At 48.8% G+C, this 19,966-nt stretch overlaps 1 protein-coding gene across 2 annotated transcripts in view; it reads left to right on the top strand.

The window, feature by feature from the left end:
- The window catches only part of ZDHHC14 (zDHHC palmitoyltransferase 14), a 225,979-nt gene that overhangs the window by 146,136 nt on the left and 59,877 nt on the right, over positions 1-19,966 (top strand). For both annotated transcript variants that reach the window (XM_090280023.1, XM_090280025.1), the window contains exon 3: positions 17,663-17,821. In XM_090280023.1, coding sequence (XP_090136149.1) covers positions 17,663-17,821 — 159 coding nt within the window. The remainder of the gene's footprint in view (positions 1-17,662; positions 17,822-19,966) is intronic.

Consider the following 19,966-nt stretch of genomic DNA (forward strand, 5'->3'; position numbering starts at 1 on the left):
GAAGGCTCTGCTGGGTGATGGGGCTCCCCCCACCCCAAGCAGGAGCGGGTCTGAAGTCCAGGTGGTCAAGCAAGGTTTGAAAGGAATAAAAAAACTATCTTAGTTTCAAAAACATCAGGAATTTGTATGAAGAGTCACGTAGATTCTCAAATTTCAAAGGAAAACTGGAGACACCGAGTCCAAGCCCAGAGCTGCGTTCCACTGGCCCCAAGTGTGGGAGCCGGGCCGGGGCTGGGCTGCCGCTGAAGCGGGGCTTTGAGCAGGAGGTGACCGCTGGGGCCCGGGCAGGCCTGGCCTTGGGGGAGGCTGTGGAAGGGGAGGTTGCCATTGACTGAGGAATAGTCGAGAAAAGAAATGAAGGCTGTGTTTAACTTCCTAAACCAGCACTACCCAACAGAAACATACCGTGAGCTACAAACGCCGCAGGTGCCGTTTTAGATGTTCTAGAAGCCACTTTTTAGTAGGAACAGGAAACAGGAGAACTTAATTACAATAATCTATTTTATGTTACCCAGTCCTTCACAGTATTAACGTTTGAACATGTAATCAATATTTAGTATTGAGATGTTTTACATTCTTCTTTTCGTACTAAATCTTCCGAATCTGGTGTGTGTTTGACACCTGCAACACATCCCCACTGGGACTGGGCATATTTTTGGTGTTCAGGAGTGACATGCGGCAGTGGCCGCCACGTGGGACAGTGGCGCTCCGAACTCCCAGCTGCAGTGCTGCCATGCCTGAGAACGGCGGGCAGCGTCCAGGTCTCCCCGCTTCCCGTTCGCCGCGCGGTGTACAAGAATGTGGACCTGGGGTTCACTTCCCACCTCGGCCCGTTTGCAATACCAGAGGGGAGCTGCTTCTGAGCCATCGTTGCCCAGAGTGCTCCAGGCGGGCCATTCAGCGACAGCCGTGGCCCATCCAGGACTGACATCCAGCCGTTACCAATGCCAGAGGAGAACAAAACCAATAACAACATCTGTGCCGAAATGGAGTTCAAGTGTGAGGGCAGGAGGAATTTCTATAAGGAAGGTAACGATCCATCAATAAAGAAAGATTGGGTCCAGGCTAAGGCAATGACAGACAAAGAATTGTGTTTTTGGTTTTATTTCTTCCATCCGAGATCCTCATTTCAGGTCCTTATGATCCCATTTTTCCAGTTGACAGCGCACAGGTTGGTTCTAGGGAGCCATGACTAAAATAAAAATGATTGCTGTGGCATTTCGCAGAAATCACCCAGTGACCTTTGGGAGTATCAAACAGTATAACAGAGTTCTAGTAACCTGGCATGGAGATTTCTCCTCTGATGGAGGCTCCTTCTCTTTCTGGGCCAAGCCGGAGGCGGGGAGCTTGCTGGAGGAGAAAACCTCTGGAAATGTGACCTATTTGTGGGGTCTCTGGGGGCTGGGTTTCCCCTCCCACTGAAGGAGAGGAAAGGAAGGGAGCGCTTCTGATTCTAGTCCTACCTCAGCACCCTTACAGCTCGGACACACCCACAGGGCGACGACTGAGCCATTTCCCAGGCTTTCCCGTGAAGCCCTCCGAGATAAAAGCAGTTAGCAACTCCTCCATGATGGCTTCCCTTCATCAACATCTTAATAACTGTTTGCACATTCCGGCAATTACGGACACAGAGAGTCTGATGGTGGTTCCAGAAGTGATTACAGAGGTGACTGCCCGGACGCCGCTGGCCATCAGAGGCAGTGCCATCTCTGTGGGACCGGCGGCTTTCAGCCCAGGCACCAGCCCTTCTGAACCAGGTGCGCTGCCCACAGAGCCGCAGTGGCCGCCTGCCCCTCTGATGCTCTCTTCTCCACCACAGCTCAGCTCCCGGGAATGGGCACTGGAAACCCCACTGCAGAATCAGCCACTTGCCCGCTGCTACGATTGGCCATTGGCAGCCGTTTCGTGCCTGTGCCAATGGGAGGAATCTAACAGCAGGGGCTTGGCCTGACCTTGCTCTAAGGGAGAGAGCCCTGTGCCATCGTAGAGGGGACCTGCGTGGCAGAAAAGTGCTATCCGTGTTTCGCGGACACTCCTCATTTCTCTTTACTCAAATTATGTCACTGTTTTGTGTTTCCTCATTTCAAGCTCCAGGGTGTCTTGAATATTATTTTGTAGTACGTCAGTTATAAACGTTTTGCCCAGAAAAAGGAGTCTGTAAGAAAAGCTTTTAAAGACCTGGAGTTTTTAGAAGGAGCATTAGGAGCTGTCTTTCCATATTGTATCAAGTTTTAGAAATGAATGTGGGAGCCAAACTAAGAAGATGATGGGAGAAATACAATGTGAAAGGAAACTGCAATAGGACCCCCTTCATAGAGCTTCAGGGAGCAAAACGTAAACCTTACTCAACAGATAAATGAGTTATTCATAATGGTATAAAGAAGTAGGGGCACTTAAATGTTCAATAATAGCAAAATGGATGAATGAATTATCATATACTTCTACGAAGACTGTTACAAAGGCAGTCATCAAAACATTGGTTTCGAAAATATAGAATGACTTATAAAAACTCCCTTGGTATAGAGTCCAATGAAAATACGCAAACTATAAAATTATATGTACATTGCAGTCTTAAATATGCATAAGCATAGAAAAACAACTGGAGAGAACTCTAAACAGGATTTTTTTTTTCTGGTTGGACTGATCACAAACTTTTAATATTAGATTGTTCTTTTATATGTTTCTGCTATTCTAAATTCTCTGTGATGAGCATGTATTACTTTTATAATTAGAAAAAAAAACAGTAAATGTCATTACATAAACTCTAATAGGTGTCCTTGCAACACACAGGAATTAAGGAATCCACTTACTAGTTGCCTGGCCTTGGCTAATCGTGGGTCTTCCCTTGGGGCCTCATTTCCTCATCTGGCCAGTGGGACGCACGGCCTTGCTGGCTCACAGCAGCGCTACAAGGCACGGAGGCAGTCGCCTGAAAACACTGTGAAAACAGCCAGTTGCTTATACAAGCAGGACGCATAGCATCATGCTGGCTACTGTGTCAGACCCACTAGAACATAAGATGTGGGAACCTGAACAAGGCTAGAAGGACATGTGTAGAATCCAAGCCCGTGAGAAACTACACTGAACAGGGGCAGCGTGTACCTGCAGGTCCCACGAGGACCCTGGGGGGAGCCCCGGTCCTCAGAGCGTGACGTGTTGGCTGATCTGGTACAAGGACCGTTTTTCATGGGAAATCGCTTCCCAGTCGCTGAGGGGCTCAAGCAGAGGCCCCCGAGGTTGATGTTTCCTCAGCCTGACTCAGAATCACATGGCCGGGAGCAGCGGAAGCAGCGGAGAGGGCCTTGCTGCCTGAGTGTCCGTCAGTACCTCCTGGGACGCACCAGGGCTTGGCCAAGGCCAAAGGCTTTTGTTGTTAGTGCAGATCACAATCCCCAGGGAGGTTTTAACATTTTACCTGCCCCCCCCTTCTTTTTTTAAACCATATGTGTATGGCATTTTGATAATATCTTTTTATAATCACATGAACACCTTCCCCAGGAGACTCTGACTCAGCACTTGCATAACAAAGTCCCAAACGTGAGACCCGCTGTCCTACAGTAGGGGGTGCAGATGACATGGCAGCTACCCTCGGGTTATAGTCTCAGGGACACAGCCATACGCCCGTGCCGGGCACAGAGCAGGCGCTCCTGAACTGCTGGTTTGAATGTATAAGTTAAACCCATAATGTAGAGAGGGTCTCAGAGTCCTACTCTCTTCTCCTAGTATCTGAGGGTTTTGTGGGTTAAGTGAAAAACAGAATAATTTCGGTCCCTGGTCTCAGAGAACTTCTGGTAGGGGGGTCAGGAGGTTCAGTTCGAAGGGACCTAGTAAAGGGGGGTGGGGCATGACAGTGGGTAGCCACGGCCCGAGGCTCTGAGTACTGGTGCAGCCGAACACACACGCCTGTGAGCCATCCCGGGTCATGAGCCCCCTGGGTCTGGGCAGGGAGGGAAGGGAGCAGGGTGCGGGCTCCCCGGAGGTGAGGACCCACAGGGCCGTGAGAAGGGCAGTGCGGCTCCCACCGGAAGCTCTGCCAAGGGGGCCTGCCTGGTCCCCGTGCTGTGCAGGCCTGCAGTTTTCAGCCACACCGGCTAATCTCTAGAAGGGGAAACTCAATTTGCTTCTCAGCCAGTCCGGTCCAACAGATGTTGAGTGAATCGTTGACCGTCACTGTGATCACATTCTAAGCTCTGGAAAGAAGACAAAGGAAAAATGAATGTGTTGTTCTGTTTTGTTTTGTTTTTTTGTCAAAGCCTAGACTGTGCTGTTATTGACCTCAAGGTGCTTGCTAGTAAATAATTCATCCGAATTCTGTTCCACGCTTACCCGTTCTTATGGCACAGTGCTTACAGTTTTTTATTAGAGTAGCAACAAGCAGCAAGCGCAGAGTCACTGCTGCCAGCCTTAGGTGCCAAATTTAAGTAAAACTCATTGTTGGCCTTTTTGTAGTCCTGGCACCGGACACCTCACAGGTTTGCGCCTTTCGGGGGCGCTGTGGGTTCCCTAAGGCAAGTGTGGGGCACAGGAAAGGAACGTGTCCTTGGTGCTGCATCCCACACCAGGGTGTGGGATCGTTTCATTGTGATCATTGTGAGTGGGAAGGTGTTGGATTAGGGCGTGGATTTTATGGTGGGTGGGTTTAGGCTAACAGGCACTCATCCCGTGCTCAGCCGCTACGTGCCTTCTTCAGCCCAGTTGCCATCTACTTGTGGGACTAAAGCAAATACAAGAAACGTCTTCATGGACAACGTGGGCAGGTTATTCTGTGTCCATTCAAGCTTCGTCACACGCCTTTGAAGAGCACAAAGCAAAGCGGAGTCAAAAAGTGGGGGAACACGAGCCCTGTGCAGAACCCTGTGCCCCCAAACAGTTAGGACCCTCATTGGTCACCTCTCCAGCCCCTAGGAGCCCAGGGAGGTTAAGTCACACAGTGGGGGCAGAGTGCGGACCCTATAACTAGGTCTCCTGGCGCCCAGGAAAATGCTCCCTTCCCCACCCTTACTTTCTCCTGGCACGGAATCTGGACAGTGCTTTGGCAGATGAGTGCCGTGCCCAGCAGCGTGAAAGGCACTTTTCCTAGAGATAAATGTCACGCTGAGATAATCTGTGCTGTGATCTAATGTTGTGACTTGGCCTCCTCTAGCCCCATGTGGCCGCCAGAGGCCCAGCAGGAGAATCAGAATTCGTACCTACAAGTGGTCCCCAGTGAGTCACATAGCCTCCTTCTTAAAGAGTTTCAGGGATGAGCCCTGGCTGGTGTGGCTCAGGGGATTGAGCGCTGGCCTGCAAACCGAAGGGTCGCCAGTTCAATTCCCAGTCAGGGCACGTTGCCCATGTTGCAGGCCAGGTCCCCAGCTGGGAGTGCGCGAGAGGCAACCACACATTGATGTTTCTCTCCCTCTCTTTCTCTGTCCTTTCCCCTTTCTCTAAAAATAAGTAAAATCTTTTTTAAAAAAGTTTCAGGGATGAAAAATAATTTAGAAAATAATGTTACTCACAACCAGTCTTTAGGAGCGGTAGAGAGGAAATATTTTTTAAATTATTGATGAAACCTATGAATTTGTAATTATTTTTCAAAGGAGCTATTTCCATTAACATCTAACTTTATGGATTGTAGGGAGCCAGAATGACCTCAGTCCCTTTTGCAAACATCTCTTTCCAAATTCCGCTTTAAAAGTAACCTTTTTTTTTTTTTTTGGTTCATTACAAAGTAATATATGTATACTGATTGTAGAAATCCTGAAAAGGATAAAAAGAATTTAGTCTTTATTTTTAATGAATTTATTTGTTTAATTAACCCTAGCAGTTAAGAGATATCCATGTTAACATTTTGATGTGTCCTTACGGTAGTTATTTTCTCTGCATAATATATTTTTACACAAAAATAGGCTCACATTGTATTGTTTTGAAAACAGATTTATTTTTTTTTGTCTCTTAATATACCATGAGCCATGCTAGTTCATCTTTAAGAGGTGTATGGAAATTTCCTTAGGTCAGATGTTTAAAAGTGCTCTTGCTGAGCCAGAGGATACATACATTATTAAGGTTTTGAGATACATCGTCAACTTGTCCTTCAAAGGGTTAGATTAACTGATGGTCTCACCTAAGGTACCTGAGCCTGCCTATTCTCCCTGCTCTCACCAACACTGAATATTCTCATTTAAAATCACCTTGGACTTCATTTGTTTGAAATTGGGGGGAGAAAATCAAAAGCTTCTTAGATATATGTACTGATGTATTTTTTCGTGAGTGAATTTCCTTTTCATCTCTTTCGCCCGTTTTCTTATTGGAATTCTGTTTTTGTCTTTTCCCTGATGATTTGTGGGAGCTCTTTAAAGATATTACCCTTCGTTTGATGTGTGACAAATAGGTTTCTGTGGTATCATTTACATTTTATGGAATGTTTTGACATATAGATATAAAATTTTTATGTAGTCAGAACTGCCCATATTTTCTTTATATACTCTGCCTTGTCCTATGTTTAGAAAGGGCCTCCCCACCCCAAAAATCTGATAAGTTTTTCTATATTTTTTAGTTCTTACATGTTTTGTTTTTTTTTACACTAAAATCTTTGGTATATAGGATTTGAGGTTTGACTCTAACTTCATATTTCCCCCCCTAAGTGATTAGCCGTTTATCCCAATTCCATTTATTGAATAATCCATGCTTTCCCCACTGATTTAAAATGCTGCATTAGTGAAATACTGAATCTTACTGAATTTGCATCAATTTGGGAATGTTCTATTTTGTTTCATTGTTTCAGAGGGACAGTTAGTTCCCCTCAAATTTACTTTTGCAAATCTTCTGTTTATTCTTCCAGGTGAAGCTTGGAATCATTTTTCTAGTCTGTCAAAATTTTCCCAGATTATATTGAGATTTTTATTAGCATTGTAATAGATGCATAAAGCCATCTAGAAAGGACTGACAGTTAAAATAAGAATCTTCCACTCCAGGATATAGAATGTCTCTCCATGGTTTTCAAAACCTTCTTAATTCTCTATATTATTTTATAGTTTTTTCCATATGAGACCTAGTACCATTTTTTATTAGGTTTATTCCTAGAGTTTTGTGAATGTTTTTCCTGTTGTAATTGGGATTTTACCCCTTATAACTTCCAAATGGTTATTGTTAATATTCTGATATACATTTTAAAACTTTTGAAATGTGTATGTAGATAGATATTGATTGATTGATACTAGTAACTGAAGATTGTTATTCATTTTAACCAATCTGTATTGACTGAAGAAATAAGAGTATGTGGTCATAATGGATGGGCATTTTTTTCCTTTAAAATATGGTGTATTTATAAATACTGTCTACTAGTTCTGTACTGCATCCTTGATTTTCTTTTCCGTGGTAAAGATAAAATCTGAAAACATTCCTGTACAGAATAAGACATAAGCTGGTCCTTGCATTCAGGTCCTCGTATCAGTGCCACTCAAACTTTAATCAAAGCTTATCAGGTTTTCCTGGTGATTTTAATGAAACCCGGCCCTGCCCTGGCATGGTTTCTAGTGCCCAGTTTTTCCTTTTGTTTGCATCTGCTCGTCTTATAATATTGCAAACACTGACCTCCCAAATTAATCTCTATCATTGTACAATATTTAGTAGTTTCTGATGATGCAGAAGCTGCGCTATGCAGCTACTTCCAGCTTTGGCCTTCAATAGAAGAATTGATTTTCATTTACACAGCACAGCAGTTTTATGTGTGTGCCCAGAGAACTTTAACAGAATTTGAGGAAAATTAAAACTCTGCAAGGACAGAGCCACCTTTATTTCTTTTTCATTGAAGGGAACGGCTTTTGCCATTCGCGTGGAAAATAGAGTGTGGCAAGAAATACGATGGTCATTAATTCTCACTTTGCTGTAAGCATCTTTTGGATTAACCCAGCTAGTTAAAACTGAAAGGGTCATAGCTACTAAGCACTTTCTTTTTCTTCTGTCTTTAATCGCATTAATTAGTGAGATATATATAACAGCCCCCCACCAAAAAAAGAGCTTTTGACAGCTGTGAACATCATAGCATCTGACAGTTCCAGGCCTTGCCATGAATTACAGTGCCCCCAAATGACAGGCACCCAAACTATCAGTTTAAAGGTAGAGAAACTGAGGGCAGTTCCACCAGACGGGAAAAAATCCCTCTCTTTGGCCATCTCTGGCCCTCCTTTCTGGAATGTATGCTTTTAGAACTACTTCCGTGAATTCTTGGGTTTATACTCATGGAATTATTTTGGCAGCAGAATGAAGATGGATGTGTATCACCGTGTGGTCATGCTCACGGCCACGAGCCCTCATGCCTTAACTCTACGAGAGGACACAAACGTGCGCTCCTTTAATAGTTCGATTTAACAGAGACCATAGCTGCTGTCTCTCAGGTATTTTCCAGACTGTGCCCCTTGGAACCAGAGCATGAGATTAGTGGGTCCCAGAAGCCAGAGCTTCATGCTTGCCCCTTGCAGGATATGTGGTTCTGTCCCCTGAGACGTTTGGTCCACGCCAAAAGGCCCTTGATATTTGGTCATACTCGGTTCTGTCCAAAATGTCCATTAAGACATTTGGTCTGTGATAGTATTTTTTAGTGTATTCATCCTGTAAACCAAGAATATGAATAAATGTCACGGGTTGTTGAACCCACGGGCATTTTCTGAGCATGGATGTTTCAGACGGACCAAATGTTTCGGTGAGGACCAGACGTCCCTGTGGACATATTGGCCGGAACCAAATGTTTGCTAATCTTCTAGCCGGTTTTAGATATTGAGGTTCTTTGTAAGATTTTCTTTGAACAAAAAGTTACTCTGCTGTAAATAGAACAAAAGTGAACAGTTTGAGCAAGCACCTGGCTGTTTCGTTAAGCAGACTTCCCATAATTAACTGGGCGATACCAGCTTAGAGTAATGGTAGCATCTTGGTAAATGGCACACCTCTTTCCTCTCTAGTGTCTCCATTCTTAGCCACCACCTTGGGTTCTCTGGCTAAAGACACTGCAGCTCAGCCTGAGGGTTTAGCTGTCACATGCATAGTGTTTGCCATGGATCCCAAACCTGTCTTTATCAGATGTACATAGGAAGCTTTTCTAAAAATATAGATTCTTATCTCCTACCGCAGATAGGAATCTTCAGGAGTAAGGAATCTATGTACTTTTAAAGCCTCCCAGGTAAGCAAATCTTTCCATAAGTGCTTGTCAGAGTACCTAAAAGGAGGGGGCGGACTTCACTGGGCTTCTGCCCTGCTTGCTACCAAGTGTTTGCATCTGTGGCATGGCTCCTCAGACCTTCAGTATCCCCTCCCACTGGGACAACTTTCCCCTGGGAGGTAAAATCACCCCTGGTTGAGAGTCACTGCCCTAGGCAATCTTGATCATCAGCAAAGTTTAAGATCTGTTATTAAATGTGATTTGTTTGTATACTTGCACTATGAAAAATCCATACTGTGGGCTTATCTGACTTCCTTAGAGTATAAGCCCAAAGGACAGAAGACTTCTCCTATTCACTGTTCACAGCAGATAGAAGACTATTTAGCATATACTAGGTATGTAATAAATAATGGGATGCATGCATGCATGCATGAATGAATGAGTGAAACCCCCACTGAGTAGCACATGAAGCTCATTCTTTGAGGCTGCTTTTTTTCTATTTTTCACGGTAGACAGGAAAAGGTTGCTTTGCCCCGTTCACTACAAATACTTTTATTGTGTTTTTCTCAATACCTTGTTAAAACACCAGCAGTCAGCCTCTTGTGGAGCTAAAAGTGCCTGTTAAAGTTCTCATCGGACAAATGGGTTTTCCTTGACAAGTTTTCTCCCAAAGGAGATCCACCCCACAAGCCCTTTGATGACTGAGTCCAGAACCAGCCCAGATCCTTTGTGGTTCTAAACCAAATTATCACCTGCAACTCAGAACCAGCTTCCTGTTCCGGGAGAGGCCGGGCCAAGCCCGAGGCACCTTATGAACCGTGGTTTTGTGATTTGCTCTCACGCCCCGCTCTCCTAGTCTGTCCCCGTCCACCACTCACACCCTCTCTGTGCTGGCTTGGGGGCATCCCTGTGGGTCACACTCCACAGCACTATGCTCTTCTTTGCATCACTCCCTCTGGGAGCCAGAAGGCATCCTGCCTAGTCCAGGCAGTTCCTCTAACTGAGGATTTCACAGGCCGCCGTGGGCCCCAGGGCAGGCCCCGCCTGCCGTGCTTTGCTCACGAAGGCAGGACCACCAGGTCTGAGCCTCAGCAGAAAAAGTTCGACTGCCCACCATCCCACTCTGCCTCTCTTTATGTGGGATGTGCCCAGGTCCCCTTCCAGATCCCCGCCCCCAGGACTTTGCAGTAGCCCCCACCCCTGCCCCCGCCCTCCCTGCATAGAGGAGCGCTTTCCAGGTCTCTGCCTCCTTAGATTGTTCTCCCTACTTGAGGGCAGCCCGTGGCCTGTCTGTCTCTGTGCACGTGGCCCAGCACACTGGGGCACGGTGGGCTAATCCCTCTCGCCTGCTGCCAGTCCGGGCTGAGCTCTGTTTCCAGCACTCTGTCCAGCCCAGAGAGAGTGCCATGCCTCCTCTCCTCGGTCACAGCTGTCACCCGCTTTGTCCCCAGGAATCCCTGATTTTCCCGCCTGCTTCCACCTCCTGGCCCAGCATTTCCCAGGCTGACAGCCACACACCGCTCCTCGCCGCACAGGACTCTCAGACGGCCTGAGAGCCGAGCACCCCCGGGCGAGCCTGGGTTTTCCTGTGCCAGGTCCCTAGTGCCCTCGCTGTGCAGATGCACAGGTCAGCCTCCCGGATGGAGTCCAGGGTGCGAGTTTTCCCCGAATGTGGTTGACACAGGCCCTGGCCCTCTTGCCATCTGACACCTCCTGACATCCCCTTCTCCCTGTGTCATTGCCAGGTGTTTCTCTCCAGGCTAGGCCTCTCCTCTGAGGCCCTGTTCTGCATGCACAGGTGTGCCCCGCCCCTTGCACCTGCACACGGACCCCCACTGCCCCCTGCCATGGGGATGGACCAGCCCAAGCTTGTCACCCGCCTGTGTCCCATTTACCTCACCCGTTACTAATTCACGTCACTCCTGGAGTCTCTCGAGTGTCTCTGCTTCTCTCCATCACCACGGCCACCACACGATTTCAGGCCAACATCTGCTGTAGCTTGTACTCCAGACCTCTCCCAACGACCCTAAATCCATCTCGTCTCCCTCCCTTCAGTCCGTCTTGCAGTCAATGAAACATTTTTAAATTTCCAACTGTTCACTTACTGCACAGCATAGAACCCTTCTTGGCTTCTGTGTGAGGCTTCTTCAGAGAAGAAGAACCAACAAGAGAAACACAGATTTTGTTTTGAAGGATTGGCTTATGGGATGGTGGGGGCTGGGAAGTGTGGCATTTGTAGGGAAGGGGGGCAGGCTGGAAAGTCAGGAAAGAGTTGATGTTGAAGTCCTGGGTCTCAATTACACGGCGCAGCAGGCTGGAAATTCACCAGATTTTCTGTGTTGCCGGCTTGTGGAGAACTTCTTCTGCTTTGAGGACCCTCAGTCTTGGTTCCTAAGGCCTTCAGCTAATTGGGTGAGGCCCACCCATAATCTGGAGGATCATCTGCTTTACTCAAAGTCTGCTGATTCCAATGTCAATCTCATCTAAAAATACCTTGGCAGCAACATGTATCCAGGTATCTGACCGAACACCTGGGCACCCGGCTTGGCCAAGTTGACACAGTTAACAATCAAATCCTTTCACACTTTGGCTGGAGGCCAGCCTGACTCCACGACCCGCCTTCCCCTCGGACCCTCTCCCACGCACCGTCCATCCTGGTGGCCCTGGCCTCCCCTCGGTCGCAGACACTCCATCTGCCTCCCGTCCCAGGGCCAGCACACAGGCTGCTCCCTCTGCCTGAAAGGCCTTGCTCCCAATTCCCGGTGTGCGTGTGCACATGCTCTCACACACATGAACACAGGGACACCCCCCCCCACTCCTGACACACACTGCCTAGGGAATCGCAACTCAACTGTCCTTCAGATCCTGGGTCCAGTGCGACTTCTGGGAAGAGTCCCCGTACTGGCAGGCTTCCCTGCTTCTCTGTCACAAAATCACGTGATGGTAAGGATGCATTTAGTTGTGTGGCTGTTTCATTAATATCGGTCTCCTCCTCTGGGCTGCAGACCCCCTGAAGGCAGGGGCAGGTCTGTGGTGCCCTCCAGGGCCCCTCCAACCCACGAAGCAGCTGAGTGAATGAGTGGACGATTTGGGAAAGAGGAACTGGGCCCTAAATGTCACGTGTCTTCCGCTCCCTCTAGGACTTATTCTGGCAAACTCGGGCCTGCCCTGGCCTCTGGCTTCCCCACACCGGCTTCCCTTGTTTTCTGCTGCTGGCCCTGCAGGCGCTCTCTGCCCCCTCCTCAAGATGGGCCCCGCAGAGCAGAGGGGGGCTGCCCTGCCTGCACATGCAACAGACAGAATGATGAAGACTTGAGTCAGAAGCGCATCACACTTGCCCTGTGACACATATCCCAATGGGGAGATGCCTTAGCTTTATTTGGGCTAAACGCCTGTTAAGAGAGGTCCCGCCTGCTCAGGTGACACTGTCAGCTGGTGAATGGTCTGGAGCGTCCAAGCACCAGGGAAGGCCACTGTTCTGAATCGTTTTGGTAAAGGATAAAGATCTTAGTTTATGTCTTTCGTAAGTTGGAATTTCTCTTTCTGTATTTTAAAGAAGCAGAGCTCATTACTTTATATAGTAGCTCCCCCTTATCCATCGAGGATACGTCCATGATCCCCAGCGGATGCCTGGAACTGAGGATAGTACCAGACCCTTTATAGACTAGGTTTTTTTTTATATATATACATACCTATGATAAAGTTTAATTTATAAATTAGGCACAGTAAGAGATGAACAATAACTGATAATAAAATGTAACAATTATAACAGTATACTGTAATAAAAGCTACCCGAATGTGTGTGTGTCTCTCTCTCTCTCTCAAAATAGCTTACTGTGCCGTACTCACCCTCTTTCTCATGAGGACGTAGATGACAAGGTGCCTGCATGACAGGGTGCTCAGAGTAGCGTGCCCTTGAACGCTAATGGATTACTTGTTTCTGGAAGTTTTCACTTGACATTTGTGGCCCACGGCTGACCACGGGTAACTGAAACCATGGGAAGCAAACTCGCAGATAAGGGAGACCGCTGTAACGGTGAAGGTCAGCAGTTTTAAAAGTTCGACTGTTTTGTCCCTGCATTTGGGGCGGGAATAAATAAAAAGGCAGACCTATGGGTCTCTCTGGGCGTGAGTTCTGTTATCCCCTCAAGACAGGAAGCAGACTTATTTTTTGGAGACTCTCTTTGAAATAGGCACATACTGGCAAACGACTTCCTTAAAACTTCCGGCAAGCCCAGGACTTCTCTTTGAAAAACCTACCCAGCAGGCAGTTTTGTGTCCCTGACCTGGCACCTGCCAGCCCCCTCCCACTCTCCCCAGTCCCCCTAATTCTCTGCCCACAGGCAGGCTGTGCTACTGTTTCTGCTTCAACACTCAACAATTGGGGGCGGGAAGAGTGGGGCTTCATGAAGAAAAAGACCATTTTAAGCTTTTAAGTTTTCTTTCAAAACACTTGTGTATAAAAATGTTCTTGAGAAATACTGACTCACGTAAATTTGCAGAACAATTAGAGGTTCCCCCCACCCCCAAAATTGTAGTGTTCTTTAACCATTAGCTATTGCAGGCTTCAATTATTCTTTTTCAGCAGCTGTATTTAAACCACAAAGAGCAGCCCCAAGAAGCAGGGGCAGAATGGTTGCCAACAGCAAAAACCAAAACCCCAGACCCCAGTAACTCAGGAGGAACGCGACCTTCTGTGCCCCGTGGCGCAGGGCCAGGTGCTCCCCATCCCCAGGGATGAGAAGCAAATTTCAGGAAGGCCATTGGCATCAGTCCAGACGTGAAGGAGAGACTTCTTTTGTCCTCAGGCAGGTATTTGAAGCCCTGGGTTTAAGGCCTCATTATCCCCATCTGTCCTGGACGCAGGCCTGCCCGGAAGCCTTCGGTCTGGGGTGGCCATTGAATGTGTCGCGTGAAAGAAACAGCAACTGAGGGTTGTCCCGAGGTAGTCAGCGGCCCATCATGCCTGGCCCGCCCTGGTGGCTCTGACCAGCTGTGTGAGGCGGGTCTCTGAACCAGCAGCAGCTGTGGAACATTTAAGAGAAGTGAGGGCCTCAGAAGGACCTTGGGACAGGTGTTTCTAGAGAGGGAGGAGTCCCTGAGCAGTGTGACTCCGACAGCTGGCCACGGAGGAGTGAGGACCCAGTCCTGGGTGTCCCAGAGCATTGCTCCAAACCTGCTGGGACAGTGGCCTTCCATTCAGTGGGCAGTTCCTGAGGACCTACTGTGTGCTGGACACTGCGGACATGACCGTGGGTCAGGCGTGGCCCTTGCGCTCCAGCAGCGTCTGGGAGAGGCAGGGAAATCACACCCTCCAGCTGAGAAAAGTCTGTTTTATTCCTGCTCCCCACCCCGCCCCTGCCAGCCCCCAGCACAGCGCTGGCACCTAAGGGCACAACACAGAGCTACTGGCTGGGCAAATAAATGAGCTAAGGACAGGGGTAGCCTGAAGGAGGAAGTAACCGCTCTGCTGATGGAGTGTCCCTGGAGGAGCTTGGGCCAGACCTTGCAGAATGCGGGCTGTGTACCCAGATCGCAGGGTACGAAGTGGAGGGGTCACATGCAGACATCTGTACAAGGGTCACCGCATTGTCTGCTAGGGAATGCAAGGAGGCCACCGTGGGCCGAGTGGGGGCTCTGGGGAACTGTGCACCCAGAAAGGCGGGACCCGCAGCTCAGAGACTTGCACCACACCAGACGCCAGGGCTTCATCAGACTTAGGAAGTGGCTCTGAAGCCCTAAGGAGAGCAGACCCGGACGGGGAGGCCAGGAGACCCACTGCTCCCCAAACAGCCCAGCAGGACCCCTCCTCACGAGACATCGCTCTCCGCTCATTTATGGGCCCGCCAGTGTACACTCTATAAACAGCAATTGCCTTTTTTTTTCACTTCTGTGGGCCTTCGGTCACCCAATGTTGGCACAGCTGGGCCCTGAATCCGGGTTTTCGGATTCTTCCATTTCTTTTACAAAAAGAGTTCTCCAAATGCTTAGTCACAGAGTTTCGGGGTTTAGTTGAATTTGTAAGCACCAGTTTGCCATGCCGGGTTGAGTTCTGGCCTTCAGCTCACTTTACATTAGAGGTTTAATCTTTCAGAAACGTACTTTGCAACTACAAGATCACTAGCTCTTGTCTTAAGAAGTGCTAGCAAATCCTCACTCTTTCAAGTCATTGCCACAAAGAGCTAGGCTTTTTTAGTAGTCATTTTAGTGTGGGTAAGTTTGTCATCGTTGCTTTCTAAAATATCTCCTTGACAAATCAGTTTTTAAACTTTGCTGATAAGTTAACACAAATACTATTGATTGGTTATGGTTATTTTGAAACCTGTATCTGACGTTCTAGTTTGTGCACCCATGTTTGCAAGAACTAATCAGACACTGTAGGTTTCCCAAGTGACATAAGGCTAGTGAGCACCAAGTCATCATTAATTTAGGCCCCAGTGGCACCCATTGGCACCGGCAGAGCTCTGACCTTATCTTTGATGTGTTCAGAGCCAGTTATTTCACCCGGTGCTCAGGGGAGCGCCCAGCCATGTCGTCTCTTTGGTTTCTCCTCATTACAGCGGCGACTGAGGTCCCCCCTCTTCCCAGCCAGCTGTGTGCCTTGCGCGCTCAGTGCCTCTCCAGATGCCTGCTGAATTTAGCACCCTTTCATAGGGCAGCCACCTGGGGTCCCAGGCGAGGCCACCCAGAGTCCTCGGGATGGCTCCATAGCTGTTTAATCATTCCAAGTGGCAGAGTGGTCCTCACAGAGGTAGAGGGGGCGCACTCTGCAGATACCTCTGGCTGTTCCACATCACCAGGTTCTCCTCCGGAAAAGGCTCAGGTGGCAGGGAGTAATCTGTGAAGCGGCTTCATGTGAGAAGCTGTGTTCTCCGAGTTTAGCTCTTCCTCACACACGTGAGTGTATTTGGAATGTGTGAAGCCTGTACGATGCATGGGAGGGGCATGTCCACCGGCCCCCGAGCAGGGTTCTCAAGCGTCCCCATGTACGAATTCCAGAGGCCGGTGGCAAATGCAGATTCTGCGGCACTAACTCAGGGGTGGGCGCCGGAACTTGCGTCTCCGACAAGCACTGGGGTGAGCGGACGCTGCCTGGACCACACTGGAGTGACAGGCCCTGGAGCAGCGGTCCTCAGCGTTGCTGCCGACTCTGTACCTGGCGAGCTTTAAAACCCCCAATGCCAAGCTGTTTACCACCAATGAAATCAGACCCTCTGCCAGCCAGACCTGGCATCGGTAGTTTTGAATGCTTTCCACGTCACTCCTGCCCAGGTTGAGCCTGGGGTGGGGGGGCCTGAGTGGATGATGGGACTCATGCCTACCACTCTGGGAACTTACCAAAAGCACGTTGCGGTTGTCACTGTCTGGTAGCGTGTCCTTTAAGTACGCATGGCTCAAAATGAACAGCGACCTCTAATGTTACCAGATGTTTTGAGGGAACACCATAACACCATGACTTGACGATTCCCAAGAATTCCTCCAGCCCCCAGGGTCCGCCCTGCCTGTGTTATCATCACAGCTGAAGCCCACACAGATATTCTTGCTATTTGCCATCCACCTGTGGCCTATTCTGACTGCACAGCTAGCTGCCTGCCCCAGTTCCTTCCGACCCCTCCTCGGGCTGTGAGGGCCTAAATGAGGATAAAACTGCGGGTTCCATCTCCGATAGAGCAGGGGTTCTCAACCTGCAACGCACTGAAATCACCGCAGGTGACTCTGCTTTAATGGGCCTGGGGAAAGGTCCATGCGTTAGGAGCATTTTAAAAGCTCCTAATATAAACTCAGAGACGAGAACCAGGCTTAAGTTGAAACTTAAAAATTAAACACACTTGTATTTTCTTCAACATTTACAAAACTGATTTTAAAAAAAGAAAAAGTAACACAATAAAATATAGAAATTAATACATACACTTAATGATTTAAAATCTATATATTTAAATCCATATTCCCCCCGCCCAATATCTGGTATTTTTAAGGAGGCCAGTTGGCAAAATGGAGAAGTAAAGTGTTCTTGACGTCAGTGTCACCCACAGTATCAAGTAGGGCAATGCTAAGCTGCTGGAACAAATGAAACCCAAGCCTTCAGATATTTAACGCTAGGAATTTGGCGCCCACGTAACAGTATGGCCCAGTGAAGAGTTCTCAGGGGCAGTCTTCCTGTGTGGGGGCCATCATTCAGGACCCCCAGTTTGGGGCTCCAAGGCGGCCCAGAGGAGGGGAGAGACTGGGCGGGGTTCGGGGAGTTCCCCGCCTACTGGGCGGTGCAACGTGTGTGCTTGCACCTCATTGGCCAGAGTGCAGTCTCGTGGCCACGCCCACCTGCGTGGGCTATAAGTGCGGTCCCAAGCCCTGGCCCCAGCTGCAAGGCCGTGCCCAGCGCATTTGGGGGACCCGTTGTCAGGCGTCTCCCAGAAAGGCACAGGTACCTCCGGGCCGGGGGTGGGCACTGCCCTGGGGAATGCAGACCCAGGCCCTCTCCGTGCGGGGACTCGCGGAGGTTAAGTGCTCTTTTTGTTCTTTTCTCCGCAGATATCGCTAACGGCACCAGTTCAGGGGGGTACCGCCCACCTCCCAGAACCAAAGAAGTCATCATCAATGGCCAGACCGTGAAACTTAAATATTGTTTCACCTGCAAGATTTTCCGGCCCCCTCGCGCTTCCCATTGTAGCCTTTGCGATAACTGCGTAGGTGAGTAGAAGCGGAAATCGCCTCTGCCCCCGCCTGGGGTGCTGGTGCTAGAACGCCTGCAGCTGGTGCAGGGGCTGGTTTCCTCTGAACAGACCTGTGTCAAAGAGTCAGCATGTGTGTCTTTAATCCTTTGAAACTGAACAACTCAATAATAGTTACTACTTCAACGTCTTTGCCTCCTGCCACGGGCCTGGTTCGCCAAGCCCAGCGTGAGCACACTCTCCTTTCCTCTTTACACCCTGTCCCAGTGCAGTGCCCTGGGCCTCCTCCTTGAGCGCACACACCAGCGCGGGGGTTGCCGGTTCCCTGGAGCCGCCAGATCAGCGAGCGTTGGAAATCAAACCATCTACCCCCTAGGTCCTTCCATTGCCCGGTGAGCTGGCTGCAGGTATCACTCAATGTGATCTGTGTGGGTCTCCCAAGCCCCCCGGCATTGGTGTGGGGAGCTAGGGGCATTTGAAGTGAAGGAGAGAAAAGGGGGGCCGAGGCCTGGAGACTTCTGGACCTACCGTTAGGATTGTCACTCTTCCCAGGGACCACCAAGACCTCCCCTGTCTGTCTGCTGGATTTGCCCAGGAAAGACTAGGGAAACAGGCAGAGGGAACAGAGTGGAGCCCAGAGGTCCTTGGCTGTAAGACTTGGCCTTGCTGTCAGGCCACCACCAACCCCGCTATGGGATTTCTACATCCGACGTGGGTCCCCAGCCCTTTGGAATTAGTTGGCAAGCGCTTCCTGTCCCTCCAGACCAAGGGCTGCTACCCACCCCCACAGACCATGTTCTTTGCTGGGCTGGAGCTTCTTAGAGATTAGGTTGGCAAGGAGACAGCAGACTGAAGGGGCAGGGAGAACAGTGAGACGCGGCAAAGGCTCTGCACACTAGGGGAGCCCTCCTGTCTTCAGCCCCGTAGCCTCACCTCGAAGAGAGCTAGCCAAGGCTGTGCCTGGGCACGCAGGCCTCAAAATCCAGTTCCCTTGTGCCAGGAGGGACCAAACGCCTCGGACCAAATGCCTCAGACCAAACCCAGTTCCCTCAGAAACATCATCGATTGCCAGACACTCTTCGAGTCTGTTGGAATTGGTAGCCTCAATTCTCCTTGGCGGAAATAAAATGTTATAATGTCCTTCCGGCTGTGCAAAGGAAGCACTTTTCCCTTTTTGTCTGAAATTTACTTTATTCTGACTTCGATCATCTAAAATCTGTGAGAAAGTCCATGATTTCCCTGTCAACCCTTGTCTGGGTTTTATTCACCTGCATAAATTACGCCCCTGTGGTGGAACAGCATGGAATTCCATTCAGTCTTTCCCTGGTAGGAAGTGTCCTGGTGTTAAGAGCCTGGAACCAGGCCCCACGTGGCCTGCGTGCGGATACTAACTCTGTGACTTAGGCTGCTTCAGCTCTGCACCCTGGTTTTCTCATCTCTGTGAAGAGCCCAATAACAGTGCCTTCATCATGGGATGGCTGAGAGAGGACATGGTTTGGCACACGGAGGAAGCATTTCGAGTGGTGCCTGGTGGGTGACAAATGCCCTGCAATCGTGAACGCGGTTACTGTTGTCACTGCTTCTCCCCTGACATTTTTGATTGGCCTTCTCTGGACAATTGCTTGATCTCTTGTAGCCTTCTGCAAGTGGGATGACCAAAACTATACCTAGTCCTCTCTGTGAGGGCACATCAGGGTTTCTACAAGGACAAGTGACAGCCTTTGTTTGATCTGTGATGGCCTTCCTGGTGACTCCAGCCCCATGCCTATCATCAGGACACTCTTAAGCCAAAACATCACAGTGGCTTAAATAGCTTCGGGGGAACAATCTGGAGGGATTTTCAGGACCCTTTCATAGGTTGTAATTCTGATATTGCATATATTACATGATAGAATAGTATGTAAGTTATGTTTCACATAAAATCTTATGTTATTTTGCACACCTTCCCCTGGAGTCTTATGACTTAGTCCATTTGGTACTTGCAGACACCTCAAGGGATTACGGGGCGCCTCCTTCTCTTTATCATTTATAAAATATGTACCCATTACTAGGTCTTGACTGTTTCTACTCATTCGTTTGTATCAATTGGTCTCAATGTTCTTTGCTGTTTCTGGGCTAGATTCCTAATCATGACAAAACCTTCTTCTCTGTCTTACTGTTTTCA

Source organism: Furipterus horrens, unplaced genomic scaffold (assembly GCF_987537825.1).
Source record: "Furipterus horrens unplaced genomic scaffold, mFurHor1.1.pri manual_scaffold_6, whole genome shotgun sequence".
Classification (NCBI taxonomy): domain Eukaryota; kingdom Metazoa; phylum Chordata; class Mammalia; order Chiroptera; family Furipteridae; genus Furipterus; species Furipterus horrens.